The sequence below is a fragment of the Urocitellus parryii genome, chromosome 8, assembly GCF_045843805.1.
Source record: "Urocitellus parryii isolate mUroPar1 chromosome 8, mUroPar1.hap1, whole genome shotgun sequence".
Classification (NCBI taxonomy): domain Eukaryota; kingdom Metazoa; phylum Chordata; class Mammalia; order Rodentia; family Sciuridae; genus Urocitellus; species Urocitellus parryii.
The window spans coordinates 7,273,909-7,297,006 of NC_135538.1; the positions used below are offsets into that span (position 1 = coordinate 7,273,909).

At 49.6% G+C, this 23,098-nt stretch overlaps 1 protein-coding gene across 1 annotated transcript; it reads left to right on the top strand.

Annotated features, from left to right (window-relative positions):
* The first annotated feature begins 231 nt into the window (after positions 1-231).
* On the top strand, positions 232-23,049 carry Slc22a2 (solute carrier family 22 member 2). The gene is made up of 10 exons (XM_026393157.2): positions 232-642; positions 1,935-2,038; positions 7,306-7,460; positions 9,390-9,558; positions 13,291-13,405; positions 15,484-15,590; positions 16,770-16,984; positions 18,979-19,087; positions 19,745-19,857; positions 22,946-23,049. The coding sequence occupies exons 1-10, from the start codon at positions 232-234 to the stop codon at positions 23,047-23,049; spliced, it is 1,602 nt and encodes a 533-aa protein (XP_026248942.2).
* The last annotated feature ends 49 nt before the right edge of the window (positions 23,050-23,098 follow it).

Below are 23,098 nucleotides of genomic sequence, written 5' to 3' on the forward strand. Positions count from 1 at the left end.
CACAACCTTGGCCCCGGGCAGCCGCAGGACCTTCTTCCCCGCTGGAGAGGTCTCAGTGTGAAGTTGGCCGACCAAGGAGAAGTCTGACCCGAGGGCTCATCCCTTTCTAAAGTAAACTAATGCGCACCCTTTGACTTTTGGTCAGGCATTGTGCTGAGCTGGCCTCGGCCATTCTCTGCAACACTTGGCTTGGCGCAGGGGAGGCCTCGGGACCGCCTGCCTCCAGGAGCCATGCCGACCATGGATGACATCCTGGATCACGTAGGGGAATTTCATCTTTTCCAGAAACAAACGTTTTTCCTCTTAGCTCTGCTCTCTGCTACCTTCACCCCCATCTACGTGGGCATCGTCTTCCTGGGCTTTGCCCCCAGCCACCACTGCCAGAGCCCCGGGGTGTCTGAGCTGAGCCAGCGATGCGGCTGGAGCCCAGCGGAGGAGCTAAACTATACCGTGCCCGGCCTGGGGGCTGCGGACGAGGCCTTCCTCCGCCAGTGCATGCAGTATGAGGTGGACTGGAACCAGAGCACCCTCGGTTGTGTGGACCCTCTGGCCAGCCTGGCTGCCAACAGGAGCCACCTGCCACTTGTCCCCTGTCAACATGACTGGGTGTACGACACTCCTGGCTCCTCCATCGTCACTGAGGTAAGTGAGGACTCAGAACCAAATGCAAACCACTGAGCTTTCCTGAAGGAAGGATCCAGGAAAGGCCTGGATTCCATAACTGTGTGCAGACATGGTCCTTGGCTCCGTGTCTGCACAATCCTGGTTTCCGAGTGAAAGCATGCAGCCCCTAATGTGTTTGGAGTACAAGTGGATTAGTCAGAACTTCCTCACATTCTGATGATAATGATTTTAGTTTTCGCAAGTCTCAGCAGGACTCCCGGACAGGTTGCCAGGGAGTATTTCCAATCTTCCTCTTTTTCAGCAGCCCCACGGCTCCCTCTGTTCTGTCACCCGCGAATGACACCTGGAAGCAGGTGGCGCCCAGCTGAACCATGATTTAGTGTGTGAGGAGATGAGCTTTTCTCTTGGTGGCTTTTTTTTTTTCTAATTTGCTCAAAGTGTCCAAGTGATCACAGCAAAATCTAATTGTGAAGCCTGGTTCCAGCAAGAGAAAACGTGGAGGCAGAGCAGAATGGGAAAGTGAAGTTATCCTGAAAGTACAGACAGAGCCAGTTGTCTAGCTCAGCTGGAGAAGGCTGTGCGTGTACTGTGGAGAGCTCCCAGGTGGACCGGTATTTAGGAAGAGAAGACTGGTTGGAAAGATCTGGAGAAATACCAGGTAGGGCAGAGACTCAGGGCTCGATACCGTGCAACTCTAGGAGGCTCCACAGTGTGGCTAACTCCCCTCTGGCAGAGAGGAGGAAACCAACCGAGACCCAGAGCAAAGTTCTGCACCCAGGCCCAGGGCGAGTGGCAGAGGGTTAGTCTAGATGTGTCTCAGGACGTCCAGGCCAGTGCCTATGCACCCCAACCCTGCCTCCTCCTCCAAATAAAAGCAAATGCGACAGCCACTAGCAGGACCCATTGAATCCCCCTATTACTAAAAGGCCAGTTAAGAGATGCTCACTGCACAGTCTCCTGCTGGCGCTTGAGTATCCTGCCCACACACCTATTGACCTGTGTGTTAAAATTTAAAGGAAAATGGACTCATCTGTAAGTGGAGTAGTTAGCCACTTCAGCTGATGTGGTGCACCATCCAGTTGAGCCAAATGACATACCATCAGATGGGAGGCTCCGTGGATTCGGGGCCAGTCTTTGGAGGCGTAAAGAAAGTCAACATGGTCGAGACCTAGTTTGGTTTTGTCACTTGGCCGCACCAGCTCAGTTCAAGGAAGGGTTAGCAAGCTCCACGGCTGAGCTCTGTCTCTCAGGATCTAACCGGGTTTTGTTTTCCTTCCCCCTGGCTTGGAACACGTCGCACCTCTGGACAGTTTAACCTCGTGTGTGCCAACTCCTGGATGCTGGACTTGTTCCAGTCGGCAGTGAACGTGGGGTTTTTTGTCGGTTCCATGGGTATCGGCTACCTGGCAGACAGGTAGGTGAAGCTCCTGTGGGCCACTCAGGTCCCATGGGTCCAGATAACCCTGGGCTCCCCGGGGCTGCTGGAATCCTTCCTCTCCCCAACACCAGGCCACTCGCTACCTCCTGCCTGGTGTGGTTGTTGGTATAATCTTAAGTTTCTTTTGCTGTGCTGCTGACAGTAACGACTCACATCTGCATTCTCAGATTCTCTGGGGTCAGAGAGGGATGCGTCCTCACCAGGCAGCACTGTTTCCTGCCAGGTGTCCAGCAGTTCAGCTATTCTCTCTAGAAGAGAGAGCAACAAATGATTTCATCCCTTTTGTAACTGCCAGCTCATTCTTTGGCCTCATCGCCCCCCACCTTCACGAGCCTTCAGGCCATGAGCTCTGACCCATCCTGCTCTGTCTCCTTCACCAAGCGCCACCGCGCCAGGCCCGTCTGCAATCTCCCCACTGCCTCTCGGATCGTGGGATTCCTGAACTGGGTCCCTGGGGCCAGATGGGGCTCAAAGCATAGGACCTAAGACATGGCTAATGTTATGAAAGGGATGTGGGGTCTGTCTACACTGGGAGAGGTGCAGAAATTCCACCACGTCACAGTCGCTGGAGAGAGTCGAGGAAGGGCCTCTCACACCAGACGTCCTCAGAGGACTCTGGGGTTCTGTGTCCCCGTGTTCAGTACTCGCACCGGCCCAGCTGTCCCTATGCCTCTTATTCACCCCTTGTTTCGGGGTCCCACGCTCACTGTGCTGCAGGTTCTCACATTGTGCACCTTTGCTCTCTTGATGTCCAAAGTGATGTATTTAGGGGTCCTCAAAAGGGAAAAGAGTGGGATCGTTTGCTTTGTCCCGGATGAACACTTAGACAACTTGGCTCCAGGGTCAAAGGTGCAATAGCCATGATCCTGACTGTGCACTGAGTGTTTTCCAGTGCCGTGCCCTGAACTCAAGGTTTTGAACAGGATCACCTACTAAGACAGTGAATACTGAATCAGTACAGGCTACACGTATATAGTTACCCATAAAATAAAGCTATATGTAAGTCTCAAATCAGTGGGGAGTACACTTGTGCTCACTGCCCCACATTGCCCTATCCATCTCTGATCCAGCCCCGACCTGTGAGCACAACATGAAACATAAGCAGAATGCCTTCTCTGATTCCTGCTATTGTCAGGCTGGATTAGAACTTGTCAGCCTGCTAAAGATGCATGGGACAGCTTAATGAGTTTACAAGGGCCCGGGGCCACATGGCAGCAGGAGAGAGGAGGATGCAGTGGAGGAGAGAGCCAGCGGGCAGCTGCAGCCGTCACAGCAGGTTCATAACTGCCGGGAGTCTTCCTGGCTTGCTGGGGGAGGCCTGGGGGGAGGAGGAGGGGAGTTCGTTTTTATTTCTGTTGGCACAGAACGGGGACCAGCTGTTTGGAGATGCTCATTAAGCCAAGATGGACACATTGAAGAGAGAGGCCCAGGGTCCAGTCTTGCTGCCCTGGGAAGCTGGCCACACTGCTCAGCTTTCTCCCCTCCCCTCCTGCATGGCAGGTGGAGACACTGACAGCCCACGTATGGGGAAGGATGTGAACACACAGGTGACATCCTCACCCGGTGGTGGGCTGAAGACAGGAGTTAATTATTCTCATCCCACGCGAGGAGTGGGAGGAGATTCCCGCTCCCTCCCCACGGGGCATTCTTGAGTCACAGTTCTGTCAATCACCCTCCTCCTTACACGACCTCATCGCTCTGCTCCTGGGGTGGAAATCTCTGGAAAGCTGGTAACTCACTAATTTTCCCCGAAAGGCTGTATACACGCCTCTATTCTTCTTCCTAAGCTTTATTGAGTTTTGATGGCACTTGCCCCTTCTGTGTCATGGACAAAGGGGGACCCAAAGCAGTAAGAGAACCCCCACGGGCTTCAGAAAAAACCAAGCCATTTATCTTTTGCTTACTTAATACCCATAGGTTCAAGGGCCAAGAATCTCATAGAGACCTAGTTTATCTACAGATCAAGTCGACATTAAATAAAATATATTGTCTTCCACACACATAAAACATGAATATGCCTTAATAACTGATTAGGGTGTGTTTTAGAAAAAAACAGAAAGACATTCATGAAAAGGATGTAAACAAGAATTCTGGGGGAAAAAAGGAGGAGGGAGGAAGGGAAGAAAGGACTATCGCATCTCACAGCAAGTTGGCTTTTCAGGGCTCAGCTTTGCAAACGAAAGAAGGCATATGTCAGAGAATTTGAAAATGAACCTTTCCTAAGCTGAAAAACTTGTTTCTTCACCCGTAACCTCCTAAGGCAGGATTTGAGCATCACCTGACACATGAAAAAGGAGTCCCACCTCAATTCCAGGTTTTTTACTCCAGTGACAATAAGGAGAACCATGCTTGGAGCCAGGCTTGACGATGTTTAACAGGTGACTCTCTGAGGGGGAATCCGGGCCTTTTCAGGCTACCAAAGTGAGGTCACTGGACACAGGTGGCCATAAATGTGCACTGTTCCATAGCATTTCCACCACATAGGCACAGTATCCTGGTGAGCATAGATGGTCACATACAGCAAAATAATTAGGAAGCAATGTTTTGCAGTTTACTACTTTTTTTTTTTTTTGGTACCAGAGATTGAGCCCAGGGGTGCTTAACCACTGAGGCACATCCCTAGCCCCCTTTTTAATATTTTATTAGGACAGGATCTCACTGAGTTGCTTAGGGCCTTGCTAAATTGCCGAGGCTGGGTTTGAACTTTCGATCTTCCTGCCTCAGCCTCCTGAGTGGCTGGGATTACAGGCGTGTGCCACTGTGCCTGGCTTTTTTTGTTTTGTTTTGTTTTGTTTTTAAGTTAACTTATTTAGTTGTTAGTTTCTCTCATCTAATTTTTGATAATGGCTGTGTTTCACAACTAGCTGCAAATTTTCTGACTTTGATAATCAGTTCTTGGGAATCAGCACCCTGCTGTCTGCATGTCCAGATCAAAGCAGAAGCCAAGTCCCAGTAGGTCCCTGTCAAACGTGCCCAATGTCCATGATCTCCCAAAGCATGATCTAAACTAACTACTGTGTGCAAGTTTTATTGGAAATCCTCATTTGCAGGTTTCATTTAGGATCACAGCAGGATCTTGTTAGAATTCGGGTTCAGATCAGGTGGCCTGAGAGGCTGCGCCTTTAACCAGCTCCCACGGGATGCTGGTCCCCGCCGTCCCCCTCATGCTGATATCCCTGAACCCAAACCTGAGTGGTAGGCAGCTAAGAGACTCACAGAGCTGGCGGTGTTGTGTCTAACCTTCTCTCTGGTTTTATCTTTTGGTTTTTCATAAAATCATTTAAGTGATGCCATCTGTGGGTGAGTCTCAGACCACTATCCCAGGTCTCCAACATTTCTTCTGGCCATGATTTTTCTTTTAAAATAGCATTTAGTGGAATATATCCCCCAGTAAGTCTCTCTGCATCGTGGATTTGGCTTTCTTGCTTTGAGTCTTAGTGGTGAATATTCCCTCTCCTCTTATCTTAAGGTATTTGTGCATTCACAGAAACCTTGCTGAGGTGTTTAATTTTGCACCTGAAGGAGCTAAGGAATGCCACCCGAGCAGGTGTCTGCAGATGATAAACTTGAGGGTGAAGGGAAGGCTGTGAGGTAGGAGAATGTGGGAAGAAAGGCGAAGGATTAACTGAGCCATGACTTTGGAAGGCTTTGAATTAAAGGCCACCGGGTTATAGATTGACAGTGGAAAGCCACTGCTGGAGAGCCCGAAAAGGACACGGTCAAACAGAGCTTAAGAAGTTCAGGAGTTTACGGTGACTACCAATGAGACCGCTTGAACATTAAAGTTCAGAGTTAAAGCATTAACATTCTCAAATAGTTATTCAAGATGTTGTGGATGATTATTTGAAACAGTCACTGGAGCATAGTTGCCCATTAATAGAGCAGCAATTACAGAAGGGAATCTCTGCCGCCATTATCGCGTGCAATCCTAATGACAAAAAACACCCAGGCAGGTGGAAGTGGATCACAGATAACATTGTGTTCTAGGAAAAAAATTTAAAACCCACCAACATTGAATTAGAGTGTCTTTTAGAACACGACCAAGAGGACATGATGAGAGTATCACTGGGCCCCAAGTCAACTCTCAGACCGTCTCTATCAGCCCATTATTTGTTATATAGTGTAACACCTGAGGCTGAGGAACGTTATAAAGAAAGGAGGTCCAGTTAGCTTACAATTCTGGCAGTTCACGGAGACAGCACCAGCAACGGTGAGCTCTGGTGAGGACGTCAGGGTGCAGGGCATCGTGAGGGCAGGAATGTGCGTCAGAGGGAGCAATCACTTCACAAGACAGAGAGCCAGGAGGGTGGTTCAGGAAGCGGGTCACTCTTACACAATGACACTCTCAGGAGACTAACTCAGGCCTCCCCGAGGACCACCTTAATTCCTCCATGGGCAGTGCCTCCAGTGACCTCAGCACCTCCTGGCAGGCTCCGCTGCTTAGCGGTTCACTGACCTCCTCGTGGCCACTCAGAAGACCTGAATCCCTGGGGGAGGAGCCACATTTACACCAGGCTGCCATCCTTGCAAACAGCAGGGGGAAAGGCAGGGCATCTACCATGTCTCCCTTCACCCTCTTCAGCTCTGGAGAAATGGAGCCAGGTCAGATAATTTGCCCAACAGCGCAGTGAGAGGTGAGGCTGTGATTACACCCACTCGCGGGTTTGCCTCTCCAAGTCCCGAAGCTGGTGAAACCTGAGTCCCTCAAATAAAGTGAAGCCACCCCACCAGGGTGCTCCACAGAAGCCCTCGGGAACCTGGGGGGACCCAGGACCGTTTCCATGGAGACATGCAAAGACCACAAAACCCAAAGGCACAGCGAAACATGGGTGAGGGTGTGTCCTGCACATTGGAGTTTGTTTTTTTCCAAAGCAAAAACGTTCTTGGGTGGGCAGCTGTTAGAGACTGTGAGGGTAAAGGCCCTGCTCCCAGGAAGATGATCAGCCTGGCTGGCCCTGTAGGCATTCAGCACTGGGTGGCCTGAAGAAGGAACACTGTGCGGCATCCCCACCACAGTGTCACTATGAAGAGCCCTGGGGTGAACAGGGCTCATTGTGCTTCAATTTTATACAAAGTCTCGCTGGAAAAACGTCCCGACCAGAGCTGAAATCAGGGATCCTCTTCATGACTCTGTCATTTAGACTTAGCCTCTGATTCTGGTTAGATTTCCATGACTTTCATGAGTCTTCTACAACTTCCGTGAATCAGGTTCAATCCAGTTCCCTCTGTTTTCCTCCCTGCAGATTTGGCCGCAAATTCTGCCTCCTCGCCACTATCCTCATCAACGCTCTCTCTGGGGTCCTCATGGCCATCGCCCCAACCTACACGTGGATGTTGCTGTTTCGCCTGATCCAAGGACTGGTCAGCAAAGCAGGCTGGTTAATAGGCTACATCCTGAGTAAGAATCTGTGGCACACAGGGCCTCTGTTCCAAAGTGTGGTGGGGAGGGCCAGGTGGGACCTGCACCCAGCTTCAAGACCATGTGGAGAGACTTTCATTCTGTATCAAAAGAATGTTTTGACCCCTTCAGTGAACTCTGCGTCCCCACTGTGAAAAGAAAACAAGGTCGAAGCAAGAGTCAATGTCATGCCACCCAGATTCCTGGGCGACTCTTGGAATTTTTTGTTTCTGTGCCCTGGAGTGTTGTGCAGAGAGAAAACCTAGCCTGCCAGGCAAAGATGATGGGTGATTTTGATGTATAAAGCACTTTATTACTTTACAGACTTCCATTTGAGTTAGCCAGAATTATCCTCAATTCATATACAAGGAAACTGGGAATAAAAGTACCGGAGTGGACCTAAGTTACTCAAGAGGCCATTTGTAGATTCAGCAATATAATTTACATCCCATTCATTAGCAGCCAGAGTTCAGGTTAAGGTTCATGGGGCTTTAGGGTATATTTAAATTCTAATAACGGGACATCTTTATAGCAATAGTAAGAAAATCACAACCACAATTAGATCTTTGAAATTAGCCTCATGGTTACTTTTCCTTTGGCTACATTTAAATAGCATCTATTCAAAGTTAAAATAATAATAATAAAGCTCTCATTACACTCAAGAGAACTAGAATATCTCTGCTTGCACAGCTTTATCGAGTAAAGACAATTTGGGGAATAAGAGTAAGAGATGGTTTTTAATGCTATTCTGCCAAGGCAGGCATCTAATGAATGTTTGATATGCAGTTATTCAACCAGTGACTTGGTTTTTAGAACACACAATTTGTAGAATTTGTGCAAATGTAAATTTCAGCAAAAGTTACTCTTAACCTCCTCCCATTGATTTATTCTCCAGTCCCTCTCATTGTCCTTGAGGTACACTCTGTTACTCCACCTCTCCCTGCCCATCTTCCCCCAAACTCATCTATTCCCCCAACCACCTTATTGACACCCTCAAGCATCACTTTGTTGAACTTTTTTTTAAATAGTTTGGATAATTTGCCATGATTTGTAGGAATATTTAGGGGAATTTCTGTTTGGTTTATAAATGGTTGAAATCATTGACATATTTGTCAAACATATAAAGCAAAAATGTGGCTTGTGGGACACCCAGAACTTGAGTTCGACTAAGACCATATAAACCAGCCCCCTGACCCCAAGCCCAGGACCTCACTGGTCTGCCTGATGTAGTCCTGGGAAGATAAGGCCACTGTGCCACCACATGCAGGATCCAGGTGGGGGTGAGTTTGCTCTCGGAGAACAAGAAGCCCTGGTGTGTGGCGCTCTCCAAGTTCCAAAGTGTAAACCTTCCATGGGGCTGATTTCAAGAAAACAAGACTAAATGACCAGTTTGCAAATTTCCTGAAAATTGAAAAATAATTTCTTACATGTTAGCACTGGCTAACTCCAGCCCACTGCTGGGTTTCCAAGTCACTTATGCTAAGAAGCAGGGCTGCCAAGAAAGTGCTTAACCCTGGAGAAAAACCAGTTACGTTCAGGTGTTCATGTACCAAAAATCATCTACAGCCCAAAGTCAACTTCTGATCCACTTATTCAGATCATTTATCGCCACCTTCTTATTCTAGATCAAAATTTTGCATTTGTCTGAAATACAATTGCATTTGTCCTTGAAATCATTCTATAAATCAAGCATTTTTGCTCATATTGGTAGGCCTTTAATTTTATCTAAAGATGTTGAGTTACAAATTTTCTATTAATTAATACAATAGCAATCATAAGGAACTAAACCACAGGAATCACGTAAAAGAGGGCTGCATGGAAAATTCTAGAATGGGGGGATGGCGTTTTCCTTTCTTTTGAGTTGCACATCCCACTGTACTGACAGCCCTGATGCACTGCATCTCGTTGACCATTGGGTTCTCTCTGCAGTTACAGAATTTGTCGGGCTCAGCTATCGGAGAACAGTGGGGATTTTTTACCAAGTGTCCTTTACCGTGGGGCTCCTGGTGCTGGCAGGGGTGGCGTACGCCCTTCCTCACTGGAGGTGGCTGCAGTTCGCGGTTACTCTGCCCAACTTCTGCTTCCTGCTCTATTACTGGTAAGTCTGTTTGGAACAAAAAAAGAGGAGATGGGTTGAAATAATTTATTTTGTTAACCTGGCTTCTGAATTCCAAGGTTTCTTTCATCCTCCAGGCCTATCACACAGGAAGCCCAGGTCCACATTTCAGAGATAAAAATCAGAAATGGAAATCGATATAACAGTTTTGTGACCTAGATCTTACATTTCCTTTATTTATTTGGCATTTAACTTGGCTTTCACAGCCGTGGTACACTTTGGACTGCAGACCCTGTGAAGGAATCAACCCTATTACTGTTGATATTCTGTTCCTCCTCATTGGAAATCTTAGGATGGAGAAAGCAGAGCTGGGCACTAGTCACAATACCTCCTCATACCCATGCCCAAGACAGACATCCCCAACCCATCACAGCAGTTTTATCCCAAATAAGGCCAACAAGGAACTCCGGACAGACCATACCAATCAATCAGAGTTACCAAGGCAAGTAAGAGGGAAACACGTGGAAAATGACAGAAGTTATTAGAAACCCCTAATGTGAAGTGACCTAAAGTGAGGCAGGGAAATGCTGATTACCAGACCCACTCTCCCTCTCGGGCACAGCCCACCTTCTTGGTTCCTCCAGGATGTATCCTGGTGTCTCCCAAGAAACGCGCATCTCAACCTTCCCAGGGAGCCTGTTTCTCATCCAAGAGCCAGTAAAACCTGTGTCGCAGTCAGCTCAAGAGGCCACAGCAAAACACTGCAGATGGAGGACTTCAAAAGCACACTCATTTCTCACAGTTGGTGGGCTGCAAGTCCAGGATCCGGGTGCTGGGCGCCTGGGGCTCACTCAGGCTGGCGGCCGACAGCTGCTTCCGCCTTGTGTCCACTCATGGTGGACAGTGAGCCACAGAACTCTGTTCTCTCTCTTGTCACAAGGACACAAACCCCATCATAAGGGCCACCCTCAAAGCCTCATCTGATCCCAGTTACTTCCCAAAGGCCCACCTCAGGTTACACATTGGGGGCCAGGACCCCAACATATCAATTCCCGGGGACCTATAGTCCATCACACTCTGAGAACCATCCTATCTCCCTCTGCCCCTGGTCTCCCTGGGTTCATGTCAACCCTGGTTGTAGCTCTGAATCCACCCTTATTTTCCTATTCCACTAGGAAGCCTCATTTCTTGCCTGGACACTTTCCCAGCTGTTCTTCTTGACATTGGCTTTACTGTCCTCTGATCCTTTTTCAAACAGCAACTTAAAAATCCATCTTCATTTCACTCCATTGCTTAGAAACCCCCTCCACAGCCCCAAGAATGGACACCTAATGAGTTAGCAGGAAGGCCCACTTCTTGCCCAGCTTTGGCCTCCTTGGAGGCACATCTTGCCATGTGCACCAACAGCATTAAGCTGAACTTATTTACAAGTCTACAAACTCCATGGTGGGGCCGCATTTTGGAAAGGTCGTTCAGGATGCAGAGAAAACAGGTCTCACGGGGAAGAATGGAAGCAGGAGGTCGTCTAGAGGCCAGGGCAACAATCTGCAAGAGAGGGCCTGGGTGGAGCAGGGGGAGGTAGGGAGAGGAAAACATAGAACCAGTTCTAACAAGGTGACAAAGGCGGAGCTTGGGGCAGACGGCATGTGGCAGTCTAGAGACAGGAGGTGTGCAGTGGGCGCCCCAGTGTGGGCTGGCACCTGCGTGTTGGTGGGAGTCACTCAAAGGGATGAGGACCGGAAGGAGGCACAGGTGGGAGGGAATGGGTTGAGCTTTGGACATGCCAAATCTGAGGTGGTAAAGGATGTCACATGCAGATGCCCAGGGGCCAGGGAAATGCAACCATCTGGGTCTGAGTAAAATTCAAGTATCTTTTCGTTGCTAAAGGCACAAATGAGGTCATGCAGGAAATGAAGAGAGTTGTGAGAGGAAGGGGATTGGGCCAGAACCCGAGAAAGCACCAGGTTTTGGCAGCCAGGCAAAGAAAGAGGAGCCAGACCAAGGAAGAGCAAGGCAGCACCTTCACAGGGACCTGGCCACAGTCTCCACCCCCCACCCCCACCTCCCCTGGCCACTGCCGAGGCCTGGTGGGGCCTCCTCCCCACTTGGGAAGCCAAGCTTGCAGCTCTGCGACCTTGCTCCTTGCTGCTGCCGGTGTCAACAGGTGACTGGTTGGTGCATTACTTGGCTGGCCCGACCTGCAGTCAGCTCTGAGGTCAGGTAACTCGGGAGCCCTGTGGTCAGTCTCCTGTCCCAGATCAGATTCCCACGGTAAGGCCCTGTTCATGACTGTCCAGTCTTTGTCTGAACACGAATGACCCTGTTTTATCATCAAACAAGCCACTTTACTGTAGAATTGATCCAAAGTTCATGTTCAGGAGAATTTGGATTAAGCCAGGATTCCCCCTCCTATGATGTTTTCTCCGTGGTCCTAATTTCCCAAAATATTGCTTTAACTTCTGCTCTATCTGGCAGGTCTCTAACTATCGGGGTTAACTCTACCAGAACTTCCACCTGGAAGGCTGTTGGGGTTCCTACACTCTGGGATTCCCTACCTCCTGGTCCCCCAGTTCACGCAACAGCTGGCCAAGCTGACCCTGGGCTTCCTTAAGGGTGAGATCTGGAGCTGCTCCTGAGCACCAGGTGGCATCTAGAAAAACAGCCCTGCAGTTTCGTAGCGTGAATTGTGGGTTCTGAGGCTGAGTAGGCCACACTCCTGCTCCTGACCCTGAGCCTCCAGCCCAAAAGAGGTGCCCTGGCTCCTCCTCCTCCAGTGGCACTGCCACAGAAACATCCGTCCCAGGTCCTGTGGAGCCTGCCCCTCAGAGCACTGAGCAGCCATCCAGCCGGGGCTACCCTTGTGCCACACGCTCTGGGAGAAGAGCCCCGACCTCAGACACTTCCCCTGTCCCTGGGGGAATCCGCTGTTGGAATGATGTATTACTTATGTAGGACACACCCCGCACACAAACACACACTCACACACACTCACACACTCACACACACTCACACACACGCTCACACACTCACACACACATCTGGAATGATGTATTACTTATGTAGGACACATCCCGCACACACTCACACACTCACACACACTCACACACACACACACTCACACACATGCTCACACACACATCTGGAATGATGTATTACTTATGTAGGACACATCCCGCACACAAACACACACTCACACACACACACTCACACACATACTCACACACACACACATCTGGAATGATGTATTATTTATATAGGTCACATCACACACACTCCCACACACACTCACACACTCACACACTCATACACACACATCTGGAATGATGTATTATTTATATAAGCCACATCACAAATACACACACACACTCACACTCACACACACTCACACACACTCACACACACTCACTCACACACTCTCTCACACACTCTCTCTCACACACACACTCACACACTCTCTCACACACACACACTCACACACACACTCACACACTTGTTTTCCCCAGGAGGCTTTGCATACTTCCACTCTCCACCCTTGGACCCTTCTGACAGTTCTCAGACTTTTACAAAAAGCTTGGGGACACCTGAAGCGGCAGCCTGAAGGCTCCTGGTGAAGGCTGATTACAGGTCAGCAATTGAGGAAGGAGAGAATCAAACACCTGCTGCAGGTCTTTATCTCCTTTCTAGATCCAGCTGAAACCCGCTGGTAAGATCCTCCCACTATGCAGTTGGGGGCCGGCCAGCTAAGGTCTCCCCTCCACTGACATTGTGCTCTAGGTGCATACCTGAGTCTCCAAGGTGGCTGATCTCCCAGAACAAGAACGCCAAAGCCATGAGGATCATTAAGTACATTGCAAAGAAAAATGGAAAATCAATGCCAGCCTCTATCCAGGTAAGTCGCGGTCTTAGTTGTCCAATCAGGGGGCAGTGAAAAGGGAGGGTTTGAGAAACTGGGCCCATTAGCAATGAAAATGGGGAGCCTTGGAGGGGTCCACCAGCATGCACTTGGGCCTGCTTACAGGAAATGCAATAGAATATTTCATGCATGAGAGGAGAGCATCCAGGGAGAACACTTGAGACAAATCCGAGCAAATTCACAAGGAATGAGAAATCATACAAAAATCAACCAAGGAGCTTCTACCTTGTGCAACTCACAGTGTTGCTGGCCACTATCCTGCTCACGCGCACACCCAGCATCCCCAGGCAGATTCCTGGGTCCATAAAGCAGTCCTTTGAGCACAAAAAATATCTTGGATACAAATTGTTTCCAAACATTTGAAGCAAACCCCTGTCTTCTTAAACAGCATCCAGTTACCAAGGAATCCACTTGTTCTGTTTCAGGGCTGGCAAGGAAAGGCCCTTTACCTTTTCTTTGGTACCTGGAGGGGGAAAAAACAACTCTAAAGTGCAAGAATAATCCTTGGTTCCCAACTAGTAGCCAGCTCACCGTGTTTGCTGTCCACAGGTTGTCCCCAGAGCTGGGACAGTCCCCCGGGGCCACGCCTTTTTAGGGAGGTGCCCTTGGCCATCAATAGATCTCATCACTTTGGACTCAAACCTTTTCATCTGACAGGGACTAGAGGAGAGAAAGTAAAGTGCGTTAGGAAAGGATGTTGACACAAGAGTGGATCCCTCTGGATGAGGATCTAGATAGGCCACCTGGAAGGAGCTCAGACTTCCACAAAGTCTAGGGCGAGGACTTGCAGGTGCAGACGACTTTTTCCTTCTCTTGGTCCCTGTTCCTGGGTGGTGGAAATGCATCTTCTTTTCCACTAATGACCAGGTGGCACTAACTCTTAGGTTTTATGTTCTTTTAGTGACGGACCTGGGTGTCAGTCACAGGGGAGTCTCTGTCCCACCAGAGATGGCATTCAGACCCTGGCGACCATCTGGTAGCCGCCAGTCTTGCTCATGCTCTCTTCTCTCACAGGCCGTCACATCCCTTTTGGGAAGGAGGCAGTGGAATGGAGAGTCCCTGCTCCGCCACCTAGTGACTGCATTCTTCCAGAGTTGAACTTGTCATGTACTAACTGCACCCTGTGTGCAGTCACCTGGGGACCTTGTGAAAATGCACATCCCCATCCATCTCTTGTTACTTTATTACTTTTGTTCCATATTTTAATGGTGCCTTACAGTCGTACATAGTGGTAGGGTTCGTTGTCACATGTTCATGCATGCACACAATGGAACAATATAATTTGGCCCATATCATTCCCCATATTTCATTTTTCCCTTCCCTCCTTCCTCTCCCTTATTGCTTTCTTCTACTCTACTGATCACCCTTCAATTTTCATAAGACCCTCCCCCCCCACACATCTTTCTTCTACCTTCTCCTCTCTAGCTTCCCTCGTAGGACCCTCAACCTTCTAAGTTTGGCTGATTTTGTTTAACATTGTGTTCTCAAATTCCATCCATTTTTCTGCAAATGACATAATTTCATTTTTCTTTTTGGCTGAATAACCCTCCATTGTGTATAGACCACACCGTCTGTGTCCACTTGTCAGTTGACGGACATGTCGGCTGGTTCCATAGTCTAGATCTTTTATTTCTAAGAAACTCCAGCCAGTGCTGATGCTGGTCTGAATGTCAAGGTCCCAGAGAGACTTGAACCTCCTGCCTAACAGGCCCAGAGGGGTCCAGATGGGTGACCAGTTGCTTCACCCTCAGCCCTGAGGGTCATGGGCCTGGGCCTTGGCAATACCCCAGGATGCCTTTCAAATGATGTCACTTTAAATATGCACCATGATTTGCCTAACTTCTCCGTATTCCTTATGTATTCCTCTTCCATAAAATAGGAAAATAGGCCCTAACTTCAGGGTCTTTATAAAGACTACATCAAAATAAGAAGTTCTTAGAGTAGGACTGGGCCCATGGTGAACACAGGAAGTGTGGGTACTATGGTTACTTCTCCCTGGGACAGGGACCCTGTCATTAAACAGAGGAAGCCAGTTTTATTGTTCATTTGCTTAGAGCCTGAGAGCCGAGGAGGAAGTGGGCGAGAAGCTGAATCCCTCCTTTCTTGACTTGGTCAGAACCCCTCAGATAAGGAAGCATACTTTGATCTTAATGTACAACTGGTAAGACGTTTTTCTTTGTTCTTTTTGCTTTAAAATTCCCCTAAATGCATTGAATTACAGTCACAATCGGGGCGGGAACAAGAACACCTGCAAAACATGACCTCATCCCGTGTTAGCACTGAAGGGGGCAGGGACGTGTGGCTCATGGAGAGGTTTCCCTGAGAACACTGTTCTCACCAGAGCAGACGTGGGCTTCCAGGGTTTAGCAAGGTCTGCTCGGCCTCGACCTTGGCCGCTCACTAGCATCTCCGGGGAGTTATGAGATGCCACCGCAGACCCTGTCTTTAGAAACTGGTTTAAATGGTCTGGGGTAGTGCCCGGTAGCCAAGGGTTCTCAAATTCTCCAGGTGATTCTCACACTGGCCAACCTGAGCCCAGCTGGTGTAGGAGAACTGCAGAGGGGTGTGGACCTCTGCAGGAGTCAGGGCTGGCAAGCAAAGAGACATTTCTTTTTACTTTCTGTTCCTGGAGAAAAAAAATGAATGAACTCATGAACAAGAATAATCCAGGGGTCCCACGGTCCCCTTACTCGGACAAGGCCCTGTTGGCCACCCACGGGCTGCTCAGGGCTGCGAGCCGGGCCTTTATTAGAAAGGCGCTCGGAGCATGGAGACCTGCAGCAGCCCCTGCAGACTCCTCAGCAGTGACAAAGCAAAGCTTGTCACAGCACTGCACAGGAAAGGCGGCTTGGCGGTCTGGCCGCCTCCGCCTTCCTTCCCTTTCTGACCTTTCATCCCCGGATCCCCCTGTTTCCATCACAGGAGACGGCTGTTTCAAGTCAACAAAACTAGAACCCTCAGGCCAGAAGAGAAATCCTGGGGACGGGAGGGTGCCCCTTTGGTCTTCTGTGTCTTGAGGCTTGAATTAAGTAGTCACTCCTCTTGGTCCCAACTGCTTTCCAAGACCACAAAGAGGACGGAGCCACAACCTCTAATGACCCCAGACAGTTCTGCTAGTAAATCGCTCGGCTCAGACATCCTTGGCGCTCACAGGGGCCATCCCCATGCTTCCCTTTTCCTTGTCCCCTGGTCACCGCCAGCACTGAGGCAGGCCCTCTGGTGTCGGAGAGATGGGATGGAGGGAAAGGCTCCCTGCCATCCACTCCGGTTCCTGCAGAATCCCCTCCTTTCTGGGGTGTGTGTGGTGCTCCGCTTGACTCTGGCTCTCCCCTCTGCCCAGGTTCACGAGCTCTGTTCTCTACCAGGGCCTTATCATGCACATGGGCCTCGCAGGGGACAATGTCTACCTGGATTTCTTCTACTCTGCTCTTGTTGAATTCCCAGCGGCCTTCATCATCATCCTCACCATTGACCGCATCGGTCGCCGATATCCTTGGGCTGTGTCAAACATGGTGGCAGGGGTGGCCTGTCTAGCTTCCATTTTTATCCCTGAGGGTAAGTTTCAGGACAACCTGGGGGCTTGTCCCCAAGGCCTTAAGAGGGAGGGTCATAACCCTGTGATAGGAAGTCCATGTACTTTATCTCACATCTATTTGGAAAGACAAAGGGAATACTCAGGATCTTTCTGAGCAAACCCATATGGCCAACCTGCTCTTAAGAAGAGTGATGTGCAGTGTTTATAGCAGCACAATTCACAGCAGTCAATCCATGGAGCCAACCTAGGTGTCCTTCAACAGATGAATGGGTAAAGAAAATGTAGTTATATATACACCATGGAGTATGACTCAGCCATAAAGAAGAATGAAATTATGGCATTTGCCAGTAAATAGGTGGAACTGGAGATTATCATGCTGAGTGAAATAAGCCAATCCCAAAAAAACCAAAGGCCAAATGTTCTCTCTGATATGAAAAAACTAGTCCAAAATAAGAGGTAAAAAGAGAGATGGAGATAGAGATAGATAGATAGAGAGAGAGAGAGAGAGAGAGAGAGAGAGAGAGAGAGAGAGAGAGAGACAGAAAGGAAAAGGGAGATTTTATCAAAATAGAAGAAAAATCAGTGGACTAGCTGAAGGGGATTCAGGGGGACGGAGGAGGGACAGGATAGGGAAGGACTGTGGAAGGAATTTGAGCTGCCTTCCTGTGTACAAGGCACATGTATGAATATGCCACAGTGAACTCCATCATCATGTATATCCACAGGAAACCCACTTCAAAAAAACTAAAATAAAAGTGAATAGCAGAGGACTGGGGTTGTGGCTCAGCAGTAGAATGCTTGTCTAGCACGTGTGAGGCTCAGGGTTCGAGCCTCAGCACCACATAAAAATAAATAAAATAAAGGCATTGTGTTCATCTACAACTAAAAAAAAAAATTAAAAAAAATAAGTATCAGAAAGATGAGTTGAGAAGAGGGGAAGGGAATGAGGGAGGGAGGGAAGGGGAAGTACTAGGGACCAAATTAGATTTTATAATCATGTCAAACTAAAAAAAAGAATGAAAATTTTAAATAAAAATAGAATAAAAAATAGAAATAAAGAAATAAGAGCAATGATGTGCACGCAGTCACACCTGAGGTGACAGAACAAGAGACCGTGTGAGACGTTGCACTATGTCTTCAGAGCTGACCCGGAGCAGGGAGCCTGGGCTTTGGGGAGTGCAGGCCCAAGGTCAAAGTCTTGCTCCAGGACTTCTGGGGGTATGTGCCATCAATAAACGATTCTTGCCTTATGACATACTTTTTCCTAAGGAACAGAATCCCTTCAGCCATGTGAAGCTTTGTTCAACCCCTTCATTGAGTAGCACTTATTTACAATATGCCCAAGCGTTGCAGTTGCTCTGGGTAACCTCTGTAACGTGGCCCCAGCTTTGGGAACTGCTGGAGCACGGTTGCCCTTCACAACGGGGGTCTAGAGGTCAGAGTCCTGGAGGCAAAATGTGGAGACATAGAAAATCAGAGGCAGCCAGGGAGCAGGGGTGTTGGATGGGCAGAGGGCAGGGGACTCTGGGAGGCAGAGAGAATCTCTGTGCAGGAGTGGAGATGTGTCATCAGACAATTGTCCAGACCCACAGGACGGTCACCACCAAGAGTGACTCCCAGTCCTAGTGTAAACTATGGACTGGGGTGACAGTGGGTGACAGTGGCGTGTCACTGCAGGTTCCCCACAACCAAATGTTCCCCTCCGTGAGGTGCTCTGATCATGGGGGAGGCCACGTTCACTTGGGGCTGAGGTGTTAGGGCGAATCTCTCACTTTCCTCTTAATTTTGCTCTGAACATAAAACCACCTTTAGAAAAACAGTTTTTAAAAGAATCTTAGAATCACAGGTGAGGTCAGCACAGACCCGGAGAGCTGCGGCCACGGCCTTGAGTCTGTGAACCACCCCTGCTCCCCGTCCCCTTCGGAACCTGGAATGTCCCCACACAAGCCCGCTCTGGAGCCCTCTGGGGCTGAGGGCCCATGTGCAGTGTGTGAGTGGTGCACTGTCCCCACAGATCTGCAGGGGCTGAGGGTCGCCGTCGCGTGTCTGGGCAGGATGGGGATCACCATGGCCTATGAGATGGTGTGCCTGGTCAACGCTGAGCTGTACCCCACGTTCATTAGGTGAGCGGGACGGCTGCGAGCCCTGTTTTCTGGCCAGAACTGCCTGGGCACAGCAGGGACACTCTGCTTTTGAAAGCATGGTGTAAGGAAGGTGGGCACAGAGAGGCAGCAGCTGGGCCAGCCATTCACCCTTCACACTTACGGGCAGGTGGCAGGCAGCATCCCGAGGCTGTGGTGAGAACAGTAGGCAGGGCTTGCAAGAGAGGGAGGACCAGGTGGCCGGAGGAGTGAGGGCAGGGAGGAGGGTGATGGAAGGGCAAGGTCAAGCTGGTCCTCCAGCCCGAAGTTGGTGAGCAGGATGGGTTACGAAGGCAACTGCGAGGCGGGGTGGTGCACGCCCATCGTCCCAGTGATGTGGGAAGCTGAGGCAGGAGGATGGCAGGTTCAAGGCTAGCCTGGGCAACTTAGCGAGAGACCCTGTCGCAAAATAAAAATTTTTGAGGACTGCAGATATAGCTCAAGAGTGGAGCACTTGCCTAGTAGGTTCGATCCCCAGTACCTCGATAGAAGAAGGGGGGGAAGAAGGACGAGGGGAGGGAGGGAAGAACATGGCCGTACTTCTCAGGTCTGGACATTCAGTGCTTTGGGGAAGGAGGGTCTGCAGGGAAGGTGGGAGATCACTGCCCTCCCGTGGCAAATCAGCTTCCTGCCCTTCAGGAACCTGGGCGTCATGGTCTGCTCCTCCATGTGTGACATTGGTGGCATCTTCACGCCGTTCCTGGTCTACCGCCTCACTGAGGTCTGGCTCGAACTCCCGCTGGTGGTGTTTGGTAAGAGATCCCCACAGAGGGCTGAACACAACCCCCTCTCTCTGCCTGGACACAGGCTCCATGCCCACTAGTCCACACCAGTTACTAGAGGTTTGTGACATTGTTGGTCTGCTCATTAGTGATACTAGCCTCTGTAAACTGTAGGTCAACCAACACTCACGCCTGGGACTCCTGCCTCAGAGACAGAGCTGAAGACAGGAGGGGGCAGGAGGCCGTCTCCCTGCAGCCCCCCACCCCGCTCTCTCCGCTGACCCCCACCCCTCCGGGTCTTGGTCAGAGAGCTGACCCTTCCTGACTCCATGCCCGGGAGCCCTAAAACACAAAGCCCTTTTATTTCACCAGTTCAAAGAAAGGCAGGTAAAATTCTGCATTGGCAATTTCCAAAACACTGAGGAAACAAAATCCACAAGGAAGAAAGGGCTTTGGTGGTGGCCAGCCTGAGGGCACTACCCCGCCCACCCCCAGGGCTGTTGGACTCCAGGAGCTGGGCAGTGCCTCCCCTTCCCCACGCCAATGGCACTGGGACAGCAGGGAACACAGGCACCGAGCCCCGCCTGCCCACCCCCTGCCCACAGGATGGAAGGTGCCGGGGCGAATCCATGGGATGCCAAACACGAAGCCTGGAGGGGTCCTGGGGTCCGGCACCCACATTCATTCGTGTCGTTGCCGGTTCCCCACAGCTGCAGGCCATGGGACAGGTGTCCCCAGACACGTGAGATGTGGACACTGTTTCCGATTCGTGCGCCCAGGTTAACTGACACCTTGGCGCACTCCTTTCAGTCTCCTGAAGGACCCACTCAGGTCTCCTGTACCTGGCCAGTGCCCCTTTCCTGTGGGCACACAGGACATAACTGGGCTGGAGGAGAGGGGCTAAGCTTCCACCTGCTGGTGGGCCCAGGGAAGCACCTCCAGCCTCTCTCCTGTGCCGCACATCACCGCCCCCCACACGCTTGCCCTGGTTTGTCTCTTCCCTGTTCGAGGGATCTGGGGGGAAACTGGGCTTCATCTGCTCTGTGTCTGTCGCAGAAGCCACAGACCATCCGTGGCCTCCCCCTTGAGACAGTGAATTCCTCCACACCCCAATATCATGCCAGAAGGCTGGGCAGGGCCGACAGACGCAGCTCGTCATCCTGGGACAACCAAGGCTTGGCCCCCGTGTTGCTGGCACTGCTGAAGGACACACACGTGGCCCAGATCCTCCCTCCCCAACGCCGGCTGAGGGACTGTCCCACTTCCTCTGAAGAAGTGCCCTCACACCCTCTGGACTCCTTCCGAGAGGAGTTAGAGGCATATCAGCCTTGGCCACTCCCTTAGGTGGACAGTGGGTGACTGAGGGGTCAGGAGAATATTTTAATATGAAAGATGTCCCATGTTTCTCTAACTGCTATTTAACACAGCCACACAAAATCCAGGCCTGGGAGCCCCTGTGGACCCTCGCTCATGCTTCGCCTTCCCTGGAGAAGGAAGTGTGACCGCTCATTCCTCCCTTCCCCCTTCCTCCCTTCCCCCTTCCTCCCTTCCCTTCAGGTCTTGCTGTGTGACAGTGTGGACTACTGAGCTCCACTGACTCTCCTTCCCCAGCCTCCCAAGTATCTGTGACTACGTGTGCATGCCAAATTACCTTTTTTATTTTTTATTTTTGACAGTGCTGGGGAGCAAACAGAGGGCCTCACACATGACAGGCAAGAGCTCTACTGCTGAGCTGTGCCCCAGCCCGGTGTCTGCATGGCACCCTCCACATTAACTCAGGCAATCCCAGTTTTACTTTTGAAAGTGTGATCTCCTTCCCTCACCAACCTTTAATTTGGCAGCTAGCAGGAAATTCAGCACTAGTGTGCTAACGGTGGACTTGAAATAGCGATTAAGCAGCCACCCAAGAAGTCTGAAGATCAAAACCCTGGGAATCCTGGTTGAAGGAGCCCTGCAAAAATAGATGATGTGTAGCCTGGTTCATTAGCTTGTCTTTGTGAACGTACAATGCCAAATGGAAAATCTGATGAATCTATTGTTCATCGGAATTCTCTCTTCAGAGGTTCAGATGCCAGCTGGGTGTGTTTCCTGCTTGCATTCTTTGCAATACAGTAACTACTAAATTTGGGAGGTTTGGGAGAGTTAAAGAGGTTAGTTATTTAGTGACCATGTCCCTAGTTCACACCAGGAAGAGGCATTCTTCTAAGTGCTTGTCAAATATTAACTCATTTCAACCTCATAACATAGGTATTTTGTCAAGGGAAATTAGAGGGTTAGAGCGATTGCAGAACTTCCCAAGGTCCACAGACTGGTGAGGAAGTCAGAGTGTGACCAGGTGCTCAGTGCTAGAGTTGTGCTTCTGTGGAAGGGCTTTGTGGTATCCATTTTCTCCATTTTTTTTTTTTTGAGGGTAAAAATGGAATCTAGCAGGCAATGCTTTGCCACTCCCAAACTAGCAAAGAATCCACATCCCACTTCCTGCATTCTATTATGAAAAAAACATATAAAATCATAAAAGACCCAAACTTTTATCAGAACTTAAAGAAACAAAACTATCAACTAATAACAACTATGGTTGTTACTAAAGATTACAACTAGAGACAAAGAAGAAAGAACTACGGGGACTTAATTATCAAGCCCCTGAACTTGGACTAAATGGCCTGACTCTATTTTTCAATGCTATTGTGCAGTGATACGTGACTCATGACTTTATTTGCTGGTAGTGGTCCAAGTTTTCTGACTTATTTTCCTTACCAAGTGCTTTATATTGGCACAGTTATGTTCTTTTTTCATAGATTCTTTTCTCAGAGTTATTTTCTAACTCCAAAGACTTTTAGTATTGTGGCAATGTCCTCTTGCCTAGAATAAACTTGACTCAAAACATTAAGTATTTCATTTCCCTAAAAGGAACGGTCATCCAATGGCATTTGGAATTGGCACAATATTTATGATGGAAAATAAGGCAATTCAAGATGGCAAAGGAATCTATAAATAAATATATGAAAAAACACCACGGGAGGACCGGGGGGTGGGGTGGGGGGGAAGACAGACAAAGGGGAGCTCTAATTACAGGGTTCTGCCTTTCAATCTCTAATGTGATTTGCGTGTTGTCTTCCAGCTGTGATTGGCTTGATTGCTGGAGGACTGGTGTTGCTGCTTCCAGAGACCAAAGGGAAGGCTCTGCCTGAGACCATTGAGGAGGCTGAGAACATGCAGAGGTAGGCAGCTGGGATCCTGAGTGAACTTTTCAATAAATGTTTTGGGACAACTC